Here is a 20,066-nt window from a genome sequence, read left to right on the forward strand (position 1 = left end):
TATTGTTCCTTTCGTTTTAGCCTCATAAGAACTAAGCACTATCAGGACGCATAGACTCAATTTGGCTTCGTACTATTTTGTCATTTTTTGCCTCAACTTTTCAATTAAATTGCATCTTCTATCTATTTGACTTTTTTTTTATTACTCTTTTTCCTTTAAACCTTCATTTCTAGCTGCTTAGAACTAACTATGTTACATCAGTATTTTGTTTCTTTACTAGCAGAGACTCGTAAAATATGTTTCATTGTTCGTATATATGGCATTTGTAAGGCAACTTTATGACGTAGTTCGTAGCTAAATTAGGCTACGGATCTAGCGTCGATAACAACTCACAGTAGCTTCGATTCTATCATACAAAGTCACAATTGCGTATTTGCCTGCTGTTGTCCCGCACTACATAAGGATGGCTTGATTTTTTTACATCGATATCACACATAAGCTAAGTTACATGCCATACTTGGAATTAGAAGCGATCAAAAACTAAAGTTTCCTTTTATTACTTCCGATTCATTTCGCCTTGCTCGGCCATCAATTCTACATTCAATATGATCCGAAAAGTAATACTAAAAATTGATACGTAGTGTTCTTCTGCTTGTTCTAATTAACTGGTCTGATTCAGTGCATAAATCGCGTGGTCCAAGTACAATGGTTGATTATCCGACTCGAACTCGGACTTCCAATCACAAATATACACGCACACGCTCGTCTCCCCGTGTTAGTGCCAATGGTACTCGTGACGTACTTCTGAGTTTCCTAATTTCCATATAACGATGTTACCAAAATGTTCTATTTTCTTGAACATGGATTTCGCCAGTGCCGTCGCGTTGAAATGTATATACATATGGTACCATCGTGTACAGTGCTATGCATTGATGACAATTTTTCAGACTAGAAACTCTTCTCTTGAAGGTCGGCTTTTCGTCTGTCGCTTTCGGATTTTCGGTTTGTTCATATTTCTGACCTGGTCTGCTACAGAGCTTGCCTTTGACGTTCGAGAATAACCGTGAAATAATCTCCGATTGAGGCGGTGACTCCCTTCCCCCAATCAATCTCAAGCTTAGATCCGTCACCTGCCTCTGCAGCTATTTTATTTTTTTTCACACTTGTTACACGATATTCTTGCTTTATTGGCCCTAAGCCTGGTGGAGAATTTGCAGATGGAGATGGATTTACTAATCTTATCCTATTAGGAGACACCGTTTCGTCGTTGCTATTACTGGCCTTTGCAGGGAGGCTCTTCGTGAAGCTTACGTGGTTCAATTCGCCTGGCTCTGGTTCCCAGATGTTGCGTGGCCAACACGGCAATGCTGTGGGAGTGCTAAAAGAATTAATACCAAGTCCCAGTTGTTCTTGCGCAGCGTTCAACAGACGCGCGGTTGCCTCTTCGTGGCTCTTGTCTTCAAGTGCTAAGAACATATTTGCCGGGTCGTTTAGGATATTATTGTTAGGGTTAATCATTGGCGACGGTGAATCCGTTACGCTGTCTGACCACGCGTATAGGCCTGAAAGGACAATAAATAATGAAGCTCGATTAGCCCATCTGTAAGATAAGCAACTGTTCATAATACGGCTAAGGCTGGAATTTTAAGAATATGAAACATTTATACAATATACCTTACCCAGTTCATAATAAAACTACTACATAATAAAACCACTGCCAGTCTATGAAGCAAAAAGACATGAGAATACAAGTGATATATACATAAAATCCTTCTTCTGAGATCTTGCTTCTGTTTACAAGAATTTTCGAGAATACAGACAAGTCTTCCTTCTGCCCTCCAAAGTAAGTCATATCAAAAAATCAGTATTGACTGCGGTAGAATCCTGGAGGACAATTCTGCACGAATTCTAGATGGTAGATATATATCCAAATTCTTCTGTTAAACACTTGAAAATGGTTAATATCTATGGGCAATGTACAGCACAGATGGAACCTAACTATCATCTTTCAGCTTCTAGTGCTTTATTGAAAATAACAACTTTTTTTTATTAAAGCCTTTTTTATTTATAAAATATCGTACTTGTATAAAAATTAGCAATAATCATATATGAAGAAGAATTAGTTCTATGCGATCTACATTTTCTTTTCTAAGTCCTTCTATATCTAAATCTCAATAATACTTACGGTTCAAGATATCTGGTGTACTCGAGTTGGAGCTGGATGATGACGGCGTGAGAACTCGCGGAACTGGACCCTCCTCAAGATGAAAACGTATAGATTGACAGAAGTATACAAAGCTTTCCAGGTCGCGTACGTCAGGTGCGAAGCGACATTTACATGCTGCACGCTGGCAATGACGTCTGTCAATTACCGATGTGATGATTTTGTGAGCTGTTAAAGCGAAACCGGCAAACGTGCCGTTTTTCGAATCGTACAGATCGATAAGTTTTTGCGCCTGCACCCAATCCTGACCACCGCCAATTAAGTAGACGCGTTCTAGTTCTTCAACGCAACTTGTGAGGCCATTTACAAGACTTTGCAAACCGCCAAATTGTGTAATCGTTTCTACATCCATCCTTGTTACGAACTTTCTTAGCAACCCGCTGAGGGTAGACCACATTTGCAGTATGGCGGTCTTCTGATCAACCCACTGGCGTAGGCAAGTCTCCTTCATTGTCGCGGCGGTATGCTGCTGTAAATGGCCGTTTACCGACGTCATAGGAAGACCTGGAGGTAGGTGTAAAGGATGTGCTGATGTGGTAGGAAGTGATGGCTTTAATATCGACCCTGAGTACGTCTCCTGATGATTGGTGGTTGGACTTCGGTAAAACACTGGTGCACCGCAGTAGTCCGAGGATGTTTGAACATTCATCAAATAGATCGGGAAAGTTGGTGAGATGGCCGGCCTCGATTTAGGCTGATAGTCCCGCACAGCTATTGTGTTCTTGCTTCCGTTTACCACAAAAAACGCGGGAAAAGTATCAAGAAACTCAAGAAAGCCGGTAAGGGTACGCATGATCCGTTGGAACAGACCATCGCTGCAAATATACTGAACAATTTCGTAAATGTGCATTATTGTCGGAATACTCCCTTGCTCATCGTTTTGTTGAATCACGACGTTTTTTATTATGCGACTTAAAGCTGTCTCCATGGCTATGCCCAGCTTCTGATAGTGTAGGGCTGGACACCTCAGCGCTACTTTCTCTGTTGTGTCCTGAATATGGAAAATAGCAGGAAACCTCTTCAGGAGAGCTTGTAGTCTCTCCAGTTTGTTCTCCCCTATTTCTTTGTTTAAAATTGCGTCGATATCTGTCGCTAAGTGGCACTTTTTCGCTAATTCGAAAAAACCACTTATAGGCATTTGATCACATTTGGCGAGACACTGTGCTGCCACAAGGCCAATTAATAGTTCTTCCGTCTCTATGCGTAATGCGCTAGTTTGGTCACTCGGATTCTTCTTTTTATTCTTGTTCTTACCGTTATTATTATTATCGAGGTCGGCGTTGTTGTTGAAATCTTCATTATCTTCCTTCTGCAGGTACACAATTTCTAGTTCAGGCACAACGTTGAATATGGCAGGAAACTTAATGAGGAAGTCAGCAATTTTATCAGTGGGGAAGTTCTTATTGATGTAGCTGTTAATGCTCCGTGATGCCTTCGACACTATGCTGGAGCACCAGCTAATGGAAATCGGGTAGCAGTAAGCTCGACGCGCTTTAACTTCATAGAGAAAAAATTCGATCGCTGATCCCTCAACCACGTTTGAGCAAATCGCTTTAATGTTGGTGATCACTTCATTTGAAGGATCCAACTTTAAATCCTGCTGCTGTAAGTTCTCCTTAAGGTATATATTGCCTGTCTTGGATTCGGAAAATATTGTAGGAAATCGATGTAATAGAACCCGAAAATGTGTTTCCCCAAAGCTCGTTACTAGATAGCTCTGTGCTGCAGGGTTCATAAGACAAGCAAGTAACCCCATCTGATTTGGCTGGATGAAACGAACATTATGCTTTACTGCAAGAAGTTTGAAGGCATCTATGAAAAAGTTTACCGACATCGTAGCTTTGGCAGTTGTATCAAGTTGACTGGATAGCGCAATCTTCTCTTTAAGGCCGACCATCGAACGGTCTTTGTTCAATTGAAAGACCTCCTGTCCCTCAAACAATTGCGAAGGAGGTTGATACGCCTGTTTCATATACTGAAGGAAGCTTTTCGGAAGAAACTGCACACAATCGCAAAGTTTTTCTACGTCTACTTTGCGAACAGCTTGTTCGCGTGCAGCCATTGTAAGGAGATCAGTGAAGAATTTTATAAGGGTTTTGTCAAATTTCGGATTTCTCTTAACCTCGCTCAAGTTACTATTATTGCGATTGCCACTGCCTACAGTCGTGCCATTCCATAAAGATGTATTCTGACGCAACTGAACCTTCTGTCGATTGTCTGATAGCACAAACGATTCTTTGTTTTCGGAAAGAAAGTCGACAAACCTTTCGGCTGGGTAATTTCGTTGAATAAAGTTGAACAGAGGTCTGGGCGCCCCGTCATGGAACAGTCTCTGTAGTTCAGCTACCGACATTGTATTGCGGCCGTTAAAGAAGTCTTTGCAGCTTTCAATGCTCTGAGCTAAAGGGCTATCGCTTGAACTTGCGGACGCCGCCGGAAGGGATCCAGCTATTCCGCCTACCGGACATTCCATCCCAGAATTTGCCGGGTCTGCGCAACGCTTAAGTTCGCCGTTAACCATTTCCAGACCAAACTGTTCAGGATGACTTCGGAAAAAATATTCAAATGTTGATTCCTCGTATGATCCCATGACATATGTCATTATATCAGGATTTTCAGCAACAAATATATAATTAAATACACACGACCAATCTACAGTTAATGTTTCGGCAGACTGCTCATCAAGAATCTTGACAAAGAAATCAACGGTCGACCACATTGGACTGCCACCAGACAACGGAATCGAATATTCTGATAGATGAATATTGCCCGATGGTGTTTCCTTGAAGAGTTGGGTCCGCTGGAGAAACCACTCACGTAGTTTTTCCACAGTAGGGCACGTTACCGCAAAATATGCTCGAATACCCGGTTGGCCTTTTTGCACTATAGTTTGAAGGGAGGGAATGCTGAAAATTTTTCGGGGTGAAGTTTGGAGTCTTCCTCGGATCCATTTAATGACGTCGTTCTCTTTTGCAGGTCGACCTTCCTGGTTGACAGAAACGGTCGTGGATTCCAGCATAAAGATCTGTTGATTATCGTGAAGGAATGGTCGAAGACCCCCAGTGCACTGTAGAATAGCTCTGATATCTGCTGACGCATCTGAAAAAAAGGCACCATTCGGGATGTACATGGATTGTATTCTGTGTGACCCAAATCAGTGCGGTGCAAACTGAGTGTAATCCTAATCAGCATATTTATTATTCAATTAGCATATGATCAAGGTATACTTTATGTCCACGTAAGGCTATAATGCCTAAGATAAAGCCTAAAGCAACGCCTAATACTAGTACCAGAAGTATATCTCCAAACTTTAATTTTTCACGTTTATAGAAGAAAATACAAAGATCCCCTCTGTTCACTAGAGTTCACCTAACAATGAAGAATCTTTAGAATACCTTTCACACGCAATCAATGCCGACAAAGAGATAAAAGCCAGTTATGCTTGCGACTCAATGCTTGCGACATTACCTTAAGAAATATCGACCTTTTGTAACGAAACGCACTAGGAAAATACGTACTGCGTTTGAGGTAGTTCTCGAGCCTTTCGATATCCGTTTTTCCCTTGAAGCGGGTGAGAAGCAACATACGAACGTAATCAGCGGCGCATAAATCTTCGTCAAGGGACGCCATTGCAGTACGTTAGAGTATAATCGCTATCGGTCAAAGTAGCCGCTAAAGGACATCGTCAGAAAAGGATAGTACGAAAAGAAAAGGCCAAGAACGGGATGCGACGACGGCCAACGTTACTATCCTTTCCGACAATATCGAAAGCAAAAGACCAGATTTGATTGAGAACGTCGATTTGTGCAGGTTCTCGATATTGTGTCGTCTTCTGCAGGCGGTCGGAGAACAGTTGGCCGACTTGCTTAGAGCAAGCATGTGCCGTTCGTTCTGTGCTTAAGTCGACGAATCAATTCTATCCCTGCGGAGCTTATACAACAGCGATTCGTGACACGCACTCACATCTATATCGACCAATGGGGGGCGGCGAACGTGAATAGCTGCGAGGACCTGCCAATTCAATATGTTACTAATACCTTAAGTAGTTGATTAACTGCAAAATCTCTTTAGGACTAGTTAAGTCGTTTAGGGAGAAAAGTCTCAAAACAATATTCCCTTTAAATATATTACGAGGTTATGACACTGCATTCGGCTATGCTAGTATATTATAATTTATATAGTATCAATAGAGAAAATTCAAAGTTGAAGTATGATTTGTTAGAAGCCAGGTTCCCTACAGAAACGTGTCGGCTGAGTTGTTATGCCAAGGTTTGTAGACAAATCGCATCAAATGGCAGGAATGTGAAATATGTTTGGAAAGAGTAATCGATTGGGCCTTATTCAGGCCCCTGTATTGACACGTGATTTGATAGATTTGATAGAAGCAATAACTAGTTCAAAAGTCTTTCAAGCCACTGCTTCTAACATATAACTCAAAAAATCTAGTATTATAAGAGATTTTGATAAGAATATTCCAACCTAATTATAGTAAAACAAGGGCGAATGAATGACATCGTTACAGAAGCAGCTTCTTAGACCTTTACTGCTGATATAGCCAAAAGTACACACTGACCTAATATATACGTACTTCGCTCCTGTATTAACATACAGTGCCCCTATTAGGAACCCGTGTCTAAGATAGCATTATCTTATTATATTATTATGAAAAAATCCAAACTTAACTTATAGACAAAACAGCTTAAAAGCGTGGGCTGACTGAAACGTTTTTGTGACCTCCTAATCAATTCTTTGTTGATCAATACATGAACATACGTCGTATAAACAACGAGGCCAAAAGCTGATTATAACGTACCTCTGAATAAGGCGTTCATAAATTCGGACTAGTCAAATTAGTGAAGGCAAGAGCCCATGAAAAAACGGGAACGAAGTGGGTATTACACCCACATTATTAATCACGAGAAACAGGAATAAAAAAAAATATTGCATTGGATTGCCGTTTATTTTTTGATGCTTTCTACTTGGTTTGTTTGTATAAGTACTTTCCACGAATACGATGACGAGGCCAATGACTCGTTCCACATTGAACCCCACACGATTCGACTTGAACGCTATTACTAGCCAGAATAGGTTAATATCAAGTTGCCAAGGTGATAATAAAAACGTAAAGACTTCAGAGGATATCACGGTAAGTCACGTCCAGCAGAACTGCTGTTTAGTTTGTTGTTATAATTGGGTCAATAAACAACCGATTCTGAAAATGAAGACTTTGTTTAAAATTTCGGTATCCTTATTGCTTGTTTTTTATTGAGTTTCATCGAAATAATTAATGCCCGTAACGTAGATTCGTAACGGCTCGTAACGTAGAAATGATAAGTTTGTGAACTCTCGTCTTCGACTATCCAAAATTAGCATAAAACGAATTCAAGTAACGGGTATCTATGCTCACCATTCATAGGATTGAACAGTGGTGACGTGTTTTCTTAATAAACCTAGTGATATATGACTAGGTCTCGGTTTAAAACAGGCTATAGAGGTACTTAGCCCTTGCTAACTGGGGCTACCTGTTTGAAGCGACGGCCAACTAAGGAAAGAGCACGAGACGTAAAAGTTGAAATCCTTACTTAACAAATGATCGTTGTCGGCATTTGTGGAGCGCTAAGCCGCCATAGTTCTTCATGTCGATTGAATTGTAACCGCTTTGTAATCTTTTACTATAATAAGAAAGAAAATGTCATTCAACTAATACCAAAATAAAGATCGACAAGGCAAAGCTCGGCCATTTTTATAACTACCTACCACCTACCTACCACCTGCTCAAGTACAGAATTTTGTACAGCTTCAATTTCTGAATCCTGTAGTGTTAAATGAGCGTTACCCGATTGCCATCCTAGCTTTTTCCTTGAGGCATTATCACCCAGTCGACTTCCCTGCACAATTGTTAGCAGGATGGCTTTTCACTTCTGATTTGCTCTCTGTGTTGCCGTTACTGACGGCTGGAAGCCACGGCCATTAGTAGAGACGTAAACGCAGCTACATGTAACAAAGACGATGCCATAAAATCCCTATATATAGACACGGCTATATGCATCGGATGCCTTACGACACTGGGTACTTGTAACACTTTCACTAAAATACACATCGTGTGACTCTTGCTGTGTTCTTTGTTGTTGTTTATCATATAACAAAGAAAAGAAAAAATGTAAAGTTTAGCTATTCGATGAGCTTAACGATAATTGCTACCTCGTACCTTCAATGTGTTGAACGTATTGTCGATAAAGCTGAGGAAAACGTGTAGACGCGAGCACGAACATAGCCTGGCGAGGGTATCTGTAACGTCAGACAGGCGTGACGAAGAAGAAGGAGTTAGCACAGTAACCCAATGACGAATATTAGCATCATTATAATGAACAACAACGACAGAAATAGCTAATGCCTCTGTTGTTGTTGTTGTTGTTGTAGCCCAGTAGTCCCAGAATTCGTTTGTTCAATCAACCTCATCATACATTTTGACAAAAACAACAAAACTGTAACTGTGACAGCTACAAAAAGCTAAACGCCGAGACAGCGTTTGAAGTAGCATCTGCAACAGCACAGGTCCGGCTCAATGGACGCTCAACAGCGTAGGATCCTTCGTTGCAGAATAACAAGCAGCACGGAGATGCAATCAAGCTTTAGCCGCCGCACCACTGTCAAAACAAAAACTATTACGGCCACAATGACGTTTGTTTATTGGTTCTGTCGGACCGATGGCTAGACCTTAGATTCGGCACAAAATGCAGACTTACATTGTTGCACATGTCGGAAGGACGACAACAACTGGGCCCGCAGAATAGTTGAATATATAACACGCCTTAGTCCAGACATTATCTTGATAAGGTTTGGCGACACATAATCTAACCACCGTTTTTAACAGCAACGGCAGCAATAGCAACATAAGCAACAATAACGTCAAAAGAATCGCAGCACTCAGGCGATGAGTAACAGATAGCAGTGGAGCGATACTTGACTCAGGGGTGCAAAACCTGACGCGGCGGCAGCGGCGACGATGACGACGACGACGCCAACGTAGAATCAAGCGAAACAAACGAACCGTCAAGGACACATTTTATTATTTTACGTGCTAGAGCTGCTGCTGGTGTTGTCGCCGCCGCCGCTGCTGCCACTATGCATCATGCTTAACAGTAATATATATATATAGTATACCATCAATACCTTCAGCGCAAACAACGGTAGGAGGAGATAAAGCAGGAAGGACTGCTATTAGACATTGCTTATCCTTTTATCTTTAAGCCAATGGCAGCAGCTAACGGGATCTTCCTGATACAGTTGAAATGTGAAAATATTTTGTTTAATTTTCATGTAGATACAGGCAAAGGATAAAAACTCTACCACAGATCAGTGTTGTTTACAACTACGACGCTGTGCGTGTATATGGATCAAGTAATATCGTAACGATAACACGAAAGAATTATAGAACATGTACATATTTGACTAGATTATTTTTTTCATCATTGATGTAGCAGGCTAACAGCCTTATAAGGTACGTTAAACAACCATCGCGAATACAAGGTAGCATTAAGTACACACAATTCATCGATATCTAGTATTAAGTGTTTCTTGAATAGCAATTCTCGGAACGTAACACACTTGGTTATTACTACTTGGCTATACACACGTTTATATGTATGTATACACCAAGCGTAAGTGGTGTTGAACTACGGACCACAGCCGTCGATACTCTCTCGCGATATATATGTATATATCCTTGTTTATCATGATTGTCAGTGATTTCATCAATGATTTATTGCTCTCTATCATTTTTTGCGCCATTAAGCTTGTGTCGCTCATCAACTGATCGTACCCACCCCTATGGCTGCATGATTGTATGCAGGGTCTCAGCAAACCCCAGCGTTACAATATCTACACACAAATGCAGCTGTTGGCGTTTCCTCCAAAAAATAGAAAGGTTTTGCTGCTGCTGTCGACGCAAGCGCTTGGACTTGTAGGCCATAGCCGCAGATACTCTACAGTTACGGGATCTGGTAATGAAGGCGCGCTTTCCGAGAAATTGCGCCAGTTGGCCTCCCTCATTCTGGACCTAACACATACCCACATGCTCAGAAACACTATATCTCTATCTTGAAGTGAGACGACAGAAGATATAGAACGGCGGGCTTTTCTTTATTAATTACTTAGATATTTTAATGAATACGCTTTCATACAGTGACGATGATGATGAGTATTATTTTCATCATTATGTACAATTAAAGCCGTCCATGGTGACTATCTTTCCGGTTATATGTTCAGCGGATACACGTACGAGAAACTTAGATGGAAAATAACATGATTTCGCTGATATGAGGCTGCAACTGAAAATTTAGTCAAGAGGGTGGGATAGCATCTATAAAGGCTGTGTAACGACATATTCTATAAAAAGATCTAGCATTATGACGAACTCAAATTCTTCTCTTCACTGTTTAACACTAAAATTGAGGTTCGGTATATTCAAAGAGCTGGCTTACGCAAGGGAACCAAATTCAAACCATACGTCCAATATCGGTCTTGTTCGTGATAAGGCAAAAGAAATATAGGATTGCACAATGCGAGATTACCGCAACAAACGTTCGTCATATCAAGTTTATATCCGTTCATTCCGACACAAACACTCACAAAGCTCGTGTAATGCGTGTGCTCACGATAACAGCACGAAATAGTTATTAACATTGTTGTTCGAACATGCGTTCGATTCTAGATGGCGTCATATGTTGCTAAGCTCGTGTAACAAACCATCACAAAATACGTACAACTTCACTTGACTGCTTAACCTTTAGTCAGTCAACGGTGTTCGACTTCATCGAGATACACACACACACCTACAAATTCAGTCGATATTACTATGTGTGGGACCTTTTGCGAGAACAACACCCACATAGCGCGCAAACAATAACCGCCACAGAAAGGGCACCTTAATGCTGGTAACTAACGAAGCCAGAGGCCTATGCGTAAAACTACAATTAAGGGCACAGTACCGAAAGCAATTGGGCCCCAAAACAACAAATCTGTATGCGCAGTCTGCTTTCTATATAGACACAACATGTATACATCTATGTGTAGAACACACAATCAGGAGAAAGCACAGGTGGGGCTTTACACCGCGGAGAAAAGCACATGAGCACAGACGATATGTTTGAAAACATCACAAAGTTCACGTTGCAACATTGCAAATCATTCCCACATCCCACTGAGTTGCAAATTTCCTTTTTATTATAATACGATGAAGCACATTTAATAATAATCGATTCCTCGAGCCAGTGTATGAGTAACGACACAACAGAACGGGAACGAACTCTGCTATCCGGCGAACGTACTCGTTTGGCGATATTGATGAACCAGCGAGGTCTTTGAAAGGAAAAATTCGATTTAGATAACGTTGCTGCTTTTGCTGCTGCCGCTCATACACAGCGCGACATTCACACAAATGCGGCTACAATGAGACACCGAGGCGATCATAGGTGGATAGTGTTGCATTACTTTATGAGAGATTGATTGTGCGCTGAACGGCAGATATGTATTAGTAGGCCTGTGGCAATAGCAGCATGAGCAGAAGCAACAGTGGGCCCCGGAAAGATATGAAAAACGGCTCGTGGCGTCAAGCTTCTATCGTGGGCCTATGCGCATATAATGCGTTCGATATCTTGTGTTCGATGGCCCGCTGCGCTGTTCCCGCTCTACCTGACTGACCACCATGTACGTCGTCATCGATGGATGGCGGTAGCAAATGGTCATGGCCGTTAAGAGGGCGCGAAATAAAAATCGAACGTTATTCTACTCGTGTATTCCTCGCGCCAAAGAGAGGGGTGGATGTTTACATGTGGGTGATGAGTGCATCTGCTTAAGTCGTGTGAGAAGTAGTAAGAGATCGAATGCTTCGAAAAAAAATCTCCATTGAAGACTGACTATTCGTTCGGAATTCGTTCATAACGCCGGTACTCGAGACGAGACAACGAACCGACGCTCGATATCTTTTTGTAGGAGTTAATGACAAGGATGCGTATGACAACTAAACAAAGCTTGCTTCATGAGTAGTTGGAGAATTAACTAGCCACAAATAGCTGCTGTGACAGACCGCCCATGGATAATATTTTAATTTACTATTATTTAGGTTAGAGTAGACAGAAGACGTTAATAAAATCACGTTTGGCAGTATTATTAAATTCTATTGAAGGGTGCTTGTTTAAAGAAAAACTCTAGAAAGTCGTTACTACCATCAGAGAAAACCTTAGACCCGTATCTATGTATTTCTATTACTGTTTCTCACTACTTCGCCATTGATAGTTAGCAAAGCTCCGTCCTGTTCGGTAACTTTATATTACTCCATAAAATGATATCAAGAGACACGCGGATTGAACTCGTCCGATATTTGATCGTTTCTATTATCGGCAAATAGAATATGTTAACTGTCTGTTCGGAAATCTGCGTTTTACTACTCGAATACGAAATCCAGCAAATCATACTTATGTTTGTTGTTATTTTTTAGGCGTTCCATAATGGAAAAAAATCAGAATATCCCAGGTTTAGCTGAAGCGTCGCGCATATGGCTAATATCCGCCGAAAAATCAAAGGCGATTTACGTCGTGTGGTGAGTGCCCACTGAAAGGATTGTCTCCAAGAAATATTGACGCTCACATCCTGAATATTCCTACACTGATTTCCTTCATAATTGTTTTCTCATTTAATCACATATATGCCAGATATTAGAATTATTAGTTTTACTTCAATCAATACTATTGCCGTTGTGTAAATTATGCCAAGATCTTTTTATGTAGTTTATGTTCGACCATCTTTTATTTCTTACAAAAAATGAATAATATATGATATAATAGGAAATGAGTGATAATCACATCTCTGAGAATGACTCATCCCAAAATTAGGCATGGAAAAAATCATCTGTGAGTCGTGGTTAGAGCACAGTGAGATCGTGCACAAGTCTGCTCCAGACCGCGTCCTTGTCAGTTCATTGATAACTTTGAAGCCTCTTCAAAGCAAATTACCGGTGTAAGAGTCATGTTAAAGAAGCGCATATATCTGGGTGGGTTACTGCATATGGCAATAAGACAGTAGACAGGCTCGTAATGTCGTATTTTTGTAGAGACGTATTTTTGTTTGAACTTTATTTTCCGAACCATGTTGATATAAAACAGGGCGATTGGAAGAGGAAAACATAGAGAGGAAACTGCCATATTGCTATTAGAACTCAACGATCACTTGCGTTTTGTATTTGTTAAAATATGAATATATTTCAGGCAGGAGTCAATAGAACGTCTGGGCTACAGTCGAATAGAAAGCGCAGACAGTAAACCGGCCTTTGTTGAACTTAGTTCTGTCGTTGATATCCAGGCACACTCAAAGTATCTTTTTGCTGCTTCACAGAATGCGTTAATGTTTTGGACACCAGACAGGTTTGGAGATAACTGCGCTCCTATAGCTTAGTCAATCTTTTATAACATAATGAATTGTAATTACATGAATATAAGAGGAAGATGGTGAGTCAGCTTGCAGCTTACCCAACCTTATTAACACAATTGAAATAAGGTCTATTTCAGGCTGTTGCTCACATTATCTTAGACAATCTTCATTATGGTAATAACAGATCGGTTAGAACCGGACGGAATGTATATTTTACAAAGGTTTCTACATAGAATGTTGTCATCGATAGAAACTCGGGACTTCCTCTTCTAACCTCTCGCCATTCGTTCGACTCGAAAAATCCCGATGCCCTGATATAGAATTTCATCGAACATCAAGACTCTCTTCAAAGTTGCTCTGTAGAGTAATCAGGTAGAGTCTACGATAAAAAGTAAAGATCTGCAAATATATCTCGTTGCAGTACACCAGGCAAAACAACAACTGGCGCATCGGTCTTCTTTGAGCTGGCGGAAGAGGCAGCGTTACGGTGTTTTTGCTTTCTGAAACGTCAAGGCCGGTTCGCTCTTTTATGGACTCCAGGCGGCCAGCGGAAAGCCTTTGTTTCGCTCATCGATAAAAAGGCCGATGTACTAGCCCAGACTGAGCTTGCTGCTTTTGGAATATACGATGTCACCTTTCTCGGACTTAGTATGCATCCTTAACCGCAAAGAGCGTAATTCTAGAAAAATAGTCATATTTTTGTGTAGTTATTCGATCAGGAGTATAGACTGATTGATTGACCTAGATTATCCTTGAGGCTCACGATTTTGTATTCGACTCTTCCGGCTAATCCCAATCAGCTGGTAAGAACTGAACGGGGCACTATTCAGATCGAGTATGCTTAAGAATGCATGCTGTGTGACTGTCTCCCGCGTTCTAGAGACTTTCATTGTATCTAATTCACCATTTCATACCAGCCGAATCAGGTAGAGGAGTAAGTTCTCTACTATTTAAAATGACCTGCTTACAACCAGCCGCAGGCAGTGGAACTATTGTCGACTTCTGGTTTTTCAGGTGAATATGATTTTTTCCATTTGTCATATTCTTCTGAAAAGCTATACGCTAGTCTCCCTGACGGTACTGTTTGGTCAGCGCAACTTTCGGATCAGGAGAGTTACTTGAGCTATTTTGAGAAAAAAGCCCAGCTCCGCTCACCTGCAGTTCTCATCGTGGATCACGGAAATGGTAGGTAAGGTATTAGAAAAATATAATTAGATCATAGCGATAGTCGAAGGTAGAAAATGATAATTTTGCTTACTTCGAGGTGCCCAAACAAACAATGTTCTTCACATGATAATCAAATCCTCTGTTTGAGTCTGTGTTTGAACTGCTCTTGTATTTAAATAAGACAGATAGTATTGTGTTCGAATCTTCGTAAAGAATGGATCTGTTAAGTAGATATGCGTAGCTATATTACAGATTTATTTCTATATCAACGTTCATTTTAATAACATTCTTTTTGGTTTGTTTTACAGACGAACTTTACTGTATATGCTGTCTTGGTGATTTCTGCGTTCTTCGAACTCCATCAAACAACGAGCTTTCAGAGTCTGTTTGTCCGGAGAAGATCTGCACGCTACGTAGCGGCTTCCCTGTTATCCGTGCCTTTCCAGCAGGAACTGCAATTTTAGCCGTGGGTTTAACGAGTCGAGCATTTTTGACCGTGGACAGAAAACCCTGTGGCAACAATTCTCTATTGATTCGCCTCGTTGACTTGCCTCTAATAGCGTCTGTTACGCAAGATGTCACCAGTTAGTAGGCAGCGTTATTTTTCATATCTCTAATAAAACCTTCCTCCTGTCTGATTAGTACGCAAAGTTTTATGGCCATTTATAGGGACCGAATCGGAACCCTCCGTTGGAAACCTGTTAATTATTATGTTACCAGCTATTGCCTAGATGAAAAATTGTTTCGCTGTGAGCATAGTTCGCGTAAGTGCGATCGCATATATCGTGTTCATAAAGATTAAGACGCACTCTTCTAATTTGTGTCAGTGGAACTTGTATTAATTGACTGTACACTGAATGGGTGAATACACTGGGTTCAATAATCATTTTTATAAAAAATTGACCTCGGATATGCTTCGGTGATAATATAGCCAGTCGAATTCTGCATTTGATATTATATTAGACGATTTTGGAGCGTGTATTTTCAAAAAGGAGTCAGCGTACATGTGCTAGATTTATTAGATTATTCCCACACGTTTCAAAAACACATGTAAATCGAAACCGAAATCATTCTTCCGTGACTGCAGGAACTAACGTCGCGCATGTTTGGTCATATTGGTTTAGATAGGGACCGGTTATATGTTGTATCATCATCAGGATGCGTAACCTCTCATATAATCCCATTCATACCAGAGACAAGTTCCCAGTCACAATCTCCACTGAGTAAACTTCGTCGTTTGGCTGATCCAGCAGAAGAACAAGCTACGGAACTTCTTGCAGAGATCGAATTGCTCGAAATCCAAATGGCACTGGCGATGTATCTCAGATTTGGAGGTTTGTCCCATAGTCATATTTGGTACTCACTTAGTCATTGCAGGCAAAATTCTTCAATTATTATCATCATGTTAAGTAGCAAATTTGCCGGTTAAGTTAATTCATGATAATATGAATTTTGGAAACGAAATGTATCTGTGGTGTGGACAATTATCACACAGTTTCACTTAAACCACAGTTTTTGCGTAATTACAGCCATCGACGTTAAATGCGATATCTCACAGAATTATCATCCTTCGCTTATCCAGGACAACATTGTCTCCTGTAAGCTGTCTGCAGCGGAAGGTTTCATTTCTTCCATGTGGAGCGCGTCATTGAGTATTGAACCAATCGGAAGTAATGTCCGATGCATGAGAAGCACACCATTCGACCATCGGGGTTAGTGTTGGTTCTGCAGACATTTCTAAGCGCTCTCAAATCTAAAAAAATGTGTTCATTACTTAAAAGAAATCGAACTGTGCTTTGTTCGTGCCCCAATACTGCTAATGCAAATTCGCCACTGCAAATTCTTAATAAGGCAAGCAGGCGTAGAGGCAAGAGGCAGACTTACGGAGAGCTTTTAGCGCATTTGACGCGCCGTAAAGAGCGAACTGGTGGTCTTATATTTTTCTATGTTTTACAAATGTTCATTATATAAATATATGTAATGTAATAGGCTATCAATAAGCTAATATGATGTTGTAAGTTACAACAAAAAACTATACGTTATATGATTAAATTAATGCCATTCACAAGGTACACTGCTATCCGCTCAGTTGGAGTGTCCTATTCGACCGGTCTGTGCGGTCGCTGTTCACTTAATCCTGATGCATCGTTTGCTACCACGTGCCCTACCCATAAAGGTGCAAACGCAAAACATTTGCCTTCGCTCTTCAAGAGGATCTCCTGCGAGCTGCTCATTATTTATACATCAGCCACTTATTGAGTGTGTGTTCAACGATGGTATGTGAAATCAATAACGACAAAATACTTATTATTAAAAACTCCCTTCAGCTATGGAATTGCTTTTGATTACTATTATTGTACCCTTAAATGAGTTGGCAAACAGTACTTAAGAATAGGCCCTTCATTTCATATGTAACACAAAAAAATAGTGTATATATATATATTCTCATATTCAGTTCGAAAATTCGTAGTTGGTTGATCATCTAATTTATTCGGGAGACGCTGGCCACATTTTGTAATGAAAAGCCTGAGAAACATAATGCATAATGCGCGCGAAATGCGTAAATGATATTGCCATTGATGAAAAATGTTCCTAGTATCATATGTTCTCTAAAAATATGAATTAATATTTGATTTTAATATTTAATTAATATTACAAGAATTTGATATTAATATATTAATATCTTATAACAATAATAGCCAACTTTGCAAGAACGTCTAGAAGAATGTCAAGTGTCTTGAGACCTGCCCATTTCTATTTCTCTATCTAAATTAGCATATTAAAAATAATGGCATTTAGTATGCGTTTGCATGTGATCCCATTCTGCTTACACTCAATTGAGTAACAGTATTCATCCATTTGTCTAATTCCTGGTTTAAACAGATATCAAACCAGCACTGGAACGCCTCATTGCTCCAAGGGAAGTGAGCATTCATTCTTTACCGAAGCTACCGAGTATATCTCGCGTTGTCCTGCAAGGAACTTCTCGGAGCCATTTATTGGGGCAACGGATGCTTTTGATGTTGGCGATGAAGGAGCATCGCCTCCCAATCGAACCGCGGTTGCTGGTCAACGACTCAATCACTCAAAATATACGTGTAAGTGATTACGCCACAGGTACTTGCGTTAACTGACAGTTAAGTTTTAATGATTCCCAGCTGCTAGCTGTACCACATACGTACGGTATCGTTTAACGCAGTCGATTTATGTCACGCCCCTAAAAATATTTAACCGAAAACCGCCACCATCTTCAGTCGTTGAGCACGAAGCAACCGATTTGAAACATTAGATATGTTTTCAATTTATTTTTTTAAGGTATTTAGTAAAGAAAAGAGATCACATTTTCTCACGGAACGTATACCACGTGTGGTTACTGGTCAGTTCTTACCTGTGTCGTTTGATAGATGTATCATTACGTCAGTTCTTGATGCCTTCTTTCTAAACTTAACAATTATAATTGCAATTCTGCCAGTATGTTGGGTACCAACTTTCTGAAGAACGGTTCTCTTATTATATAAAATGTGAGTTGATCCTTAAAAGTTCGGTCCCAGTAATTTAGCTGCTTGGTGGAGTTCGCTAATTGTATTTGCAAATTAATTTCAGACGGCTCAACGTGAACTGGAAGAGTGTACGAGCATTGAACAAATACTGGCTTTCCATGAAAAATGGAGAAACCTTGTTACATTCAAACTTCCTTTGTTGTGAACCTTATGAAAAATATAAACCTGATTCTGTTGCATACTGGATCCGATATGTGTAAAAAAAAGTTTTCAATGTAAATATGTATATATAATATGATGCCGTTAGTGTAGGCTGCTATGAATTAACACATGTAATAAACATCAAAAGCAAGTTGGTCAGCTTTTCGAAGCTGAACCTTTTCAGTCTACACCGATATAGAATACAACCTCATAGTGGTATATATGGTAGCCCTATAAATTTAATCGACTAATTATTGTTTTCATAGCTTCAAATACGTTCAAGTCGCTCCGGCTTTTCCCTTCTATAAATGTATTTAATAGTAAGGAGTTAGCAGCCATTTCACCTTTATGACGATGATAAATAAATAAAACATATGTAAATGAAAAAAACTACTTTATATCAATGAATAATAAAAGGGGGCTGTTTATATAAAAATAAATAAGTCTGTTAGTTAAGCCAACATATTGTTATTCATAGATATTAATTACGTTAGTTTTCTTCACCGCTGGCTAAAGGAATGTTTTATTGTCTTGCGTAAAATTTTCAGTGAACACTGAAGCTTCGTTACTTGGACTTCGGGAACTCCGTTCTATCAGCAGATTTGCTTCTGAATTTTCGGTTGATTTTCTCGACATCGTCATCGATGTATTTTCTAGATCAGCCAGTACAGAAACGCAGTATGAAGATTTAATGATTTGTACACAAAAAAAGATGAGCATAGGTGAATTAGCGTCGACATATAAGCACAGATTAAATAATCTTCATCATTTAATTGTAGTTGTATATATTATTTACTGAAAAAAAAGCAAGTTGCAATGAGTTCCTATATTGCAAGTGGTCTTAACTATTTTATGATAGTGACTGCTTTAAACAACCATTATGCGAGCTGGACTTAAGTCCTTTGATTACAACAAACCTTGGCTGATGATTGCATTGCTGAAAGTACTTCATGCTACTAAAGCATTTTAATCGAGGTCTAGCATTTCTGTCAATACCTTTTCTTTCTTTTTTTTTTATTTTTGCTAATAGCTCTGGAAGTTTGGCTTTTATTTCTCCTCGTTTAGCTTGATGCTCCTTTTGGGACAAGTTCCTTCAATGAATTCTGTCGGTTTGAAGCTGAGAAAATAAGGGCAACAAAGTTTAAACGGCCCCTATATATGCTCGGACTCGAACGCTTTTCGAACTTGCTTTAGCCGACGAATCTTGCTACATTCGGCCGACATCAACAATCCCACGCAGTGTGTTGATTCCTATAATTTGACTTTTTCTTATAGCTGACTCTCGGCTGTATATGTATAAATTTGCGAATTTCATGTCTGGTGCTGCCTTATTTAGGCACTGGTTCAAACAACACGAAAGGAAGTGTGTATAGGTCCAGTTCTGAGTCTTGAGTGCTCCTTTTATGACGGGCTTTGGTACGGATGTTTTACCATTGCTCTAAGGGTTTCTCAGAGCAAAAAACTGCTATTATCATGAAACAATATATAGCTGATTGCCTTGAAAAGTTCTAGGTTGATATGCGGTGAGGCCTTTTGATGGTCTAGTTCTTGCAGAAGTTAGAACACCCAGCATAGCTCAGACTGGTAAGAGCGTAAATCAAAGAGTT

At 40.0% G+C, this 20,066-nt stretch overlaps 2 protein-coding genes across 28 annotated transcripts in view; one reads left to right on the forward strand and one right to left on the reverse strand.

Moving 5' to 3' along the window:
- The window catches only part of LOC111246395 (uncharacterized), a 22,568-nt gene extending 3,653 nt beyond the window's left edge, over positions 1-18,915 (forward strand). The window contains exons 1-11 of one of the 14 annotated variants that reach the window (XM_022795914.2): positions 11,743-11,996; positions 12,663-12,764; positions 13,429-13,584; positions 14,013-14,239; positions 14,606-14,776; positions 15,067-15,342; positions 15,883-16,092; positions 16,288-16,470; positions 16,828-17,034; positions 17,642-17,856; positions 18,362-18,915. In XM_022795914.2, coding sequence (XP_022651649.1) covers positions 11,887-11,996; positions 12,663-12,764; positions 13,429-13,584; positions 14,013-14,239; positions 14,606-14,776; positions 15,067-15,342; positions 15,883-16,092; positions 16,288-16,470; positions 16,828-17,034; positions 17,642-17,856; positions 18,362-18,463 — 1,959 coding nt within the window. In that variant the 5' untranslated portion in view covers positions 11,743-11,886 and the 3' untranslated portion in view covers positions 18,464-18,915. Of the gene's footprint in view, positions 1-11,742; positions 12,288-12,656; positions 12,765-13,056; positions 13,181-13,428; positions 13,585-14,012; positions 14,240-14,605; positions 14,777-15,066; positions 15,343-15,882; positions 16,093-16,287; positions 16,471-16,827; positions 17,035-17,641; positions 17,857-18,361 lie in introns of those variants that run through there. The other 13 variants (XM_022795916.2, XM_022795918.2, XM_022795919.2 and 10 more) reach the window with 13 other exon arrangements.
- LOC111246394 (uncharacterized) lies at positions 117-11,723 on the reverse strand. 14 transcript variants are annotated; one of them, XM_086983626.1, is made up of 6 exons: positions 11,494-11,723; positions 8,373-8,452; positions 8,001-8,155; positions 5,683-6,175; positions 2,126-5,263; positions 117-1,502 (listed from the first exon to the last, which is right to left on the reverse strand). In XM_086983626.1, exons 4-6 carry the CDS (start codon positions 5,792-5,794, stop codon positions 970-972), a joined length of 3,783 nt encoding a protein of 1,260 aa, XP_086839752.1. In that variant the 5' UTR covers positions 5,795-6,175; positions 8,001-8,155; positions 8,373-8,452; positions 11,494-11,723; the 3' UTR covers positions 117-969. The 14 variants fall into 14 exon arrangements, with proteins under 14 accessions (XP_086839752.1, XP_086839754.1, XP_086839750.1 ...); XM_086983628.1 differs by having other exon boundaries at positions 11,473-11,723; XM_086983624.1 differs by having other exon boundaries at positions 10,930-11,723.
- Positions 18,916-20,066: the final 1,151 nt, after the last annotated feature.

This window comes from Varroa destructor, unplaced genomic scaffold (assembly GCF_002443255.2).
Source record: "Varroa destructor unplaced genomic scaffold, Vdes_3.0 BEIS01000003.1, whole genome shotgun sequence".
Taxonomy (NCBI): domain Eukaryota; kingdom Metazoa; phylum Arthropoda; class Arachnida; order Mesostigmata; family Varroidae; genus Varroa; species Varroa destructor.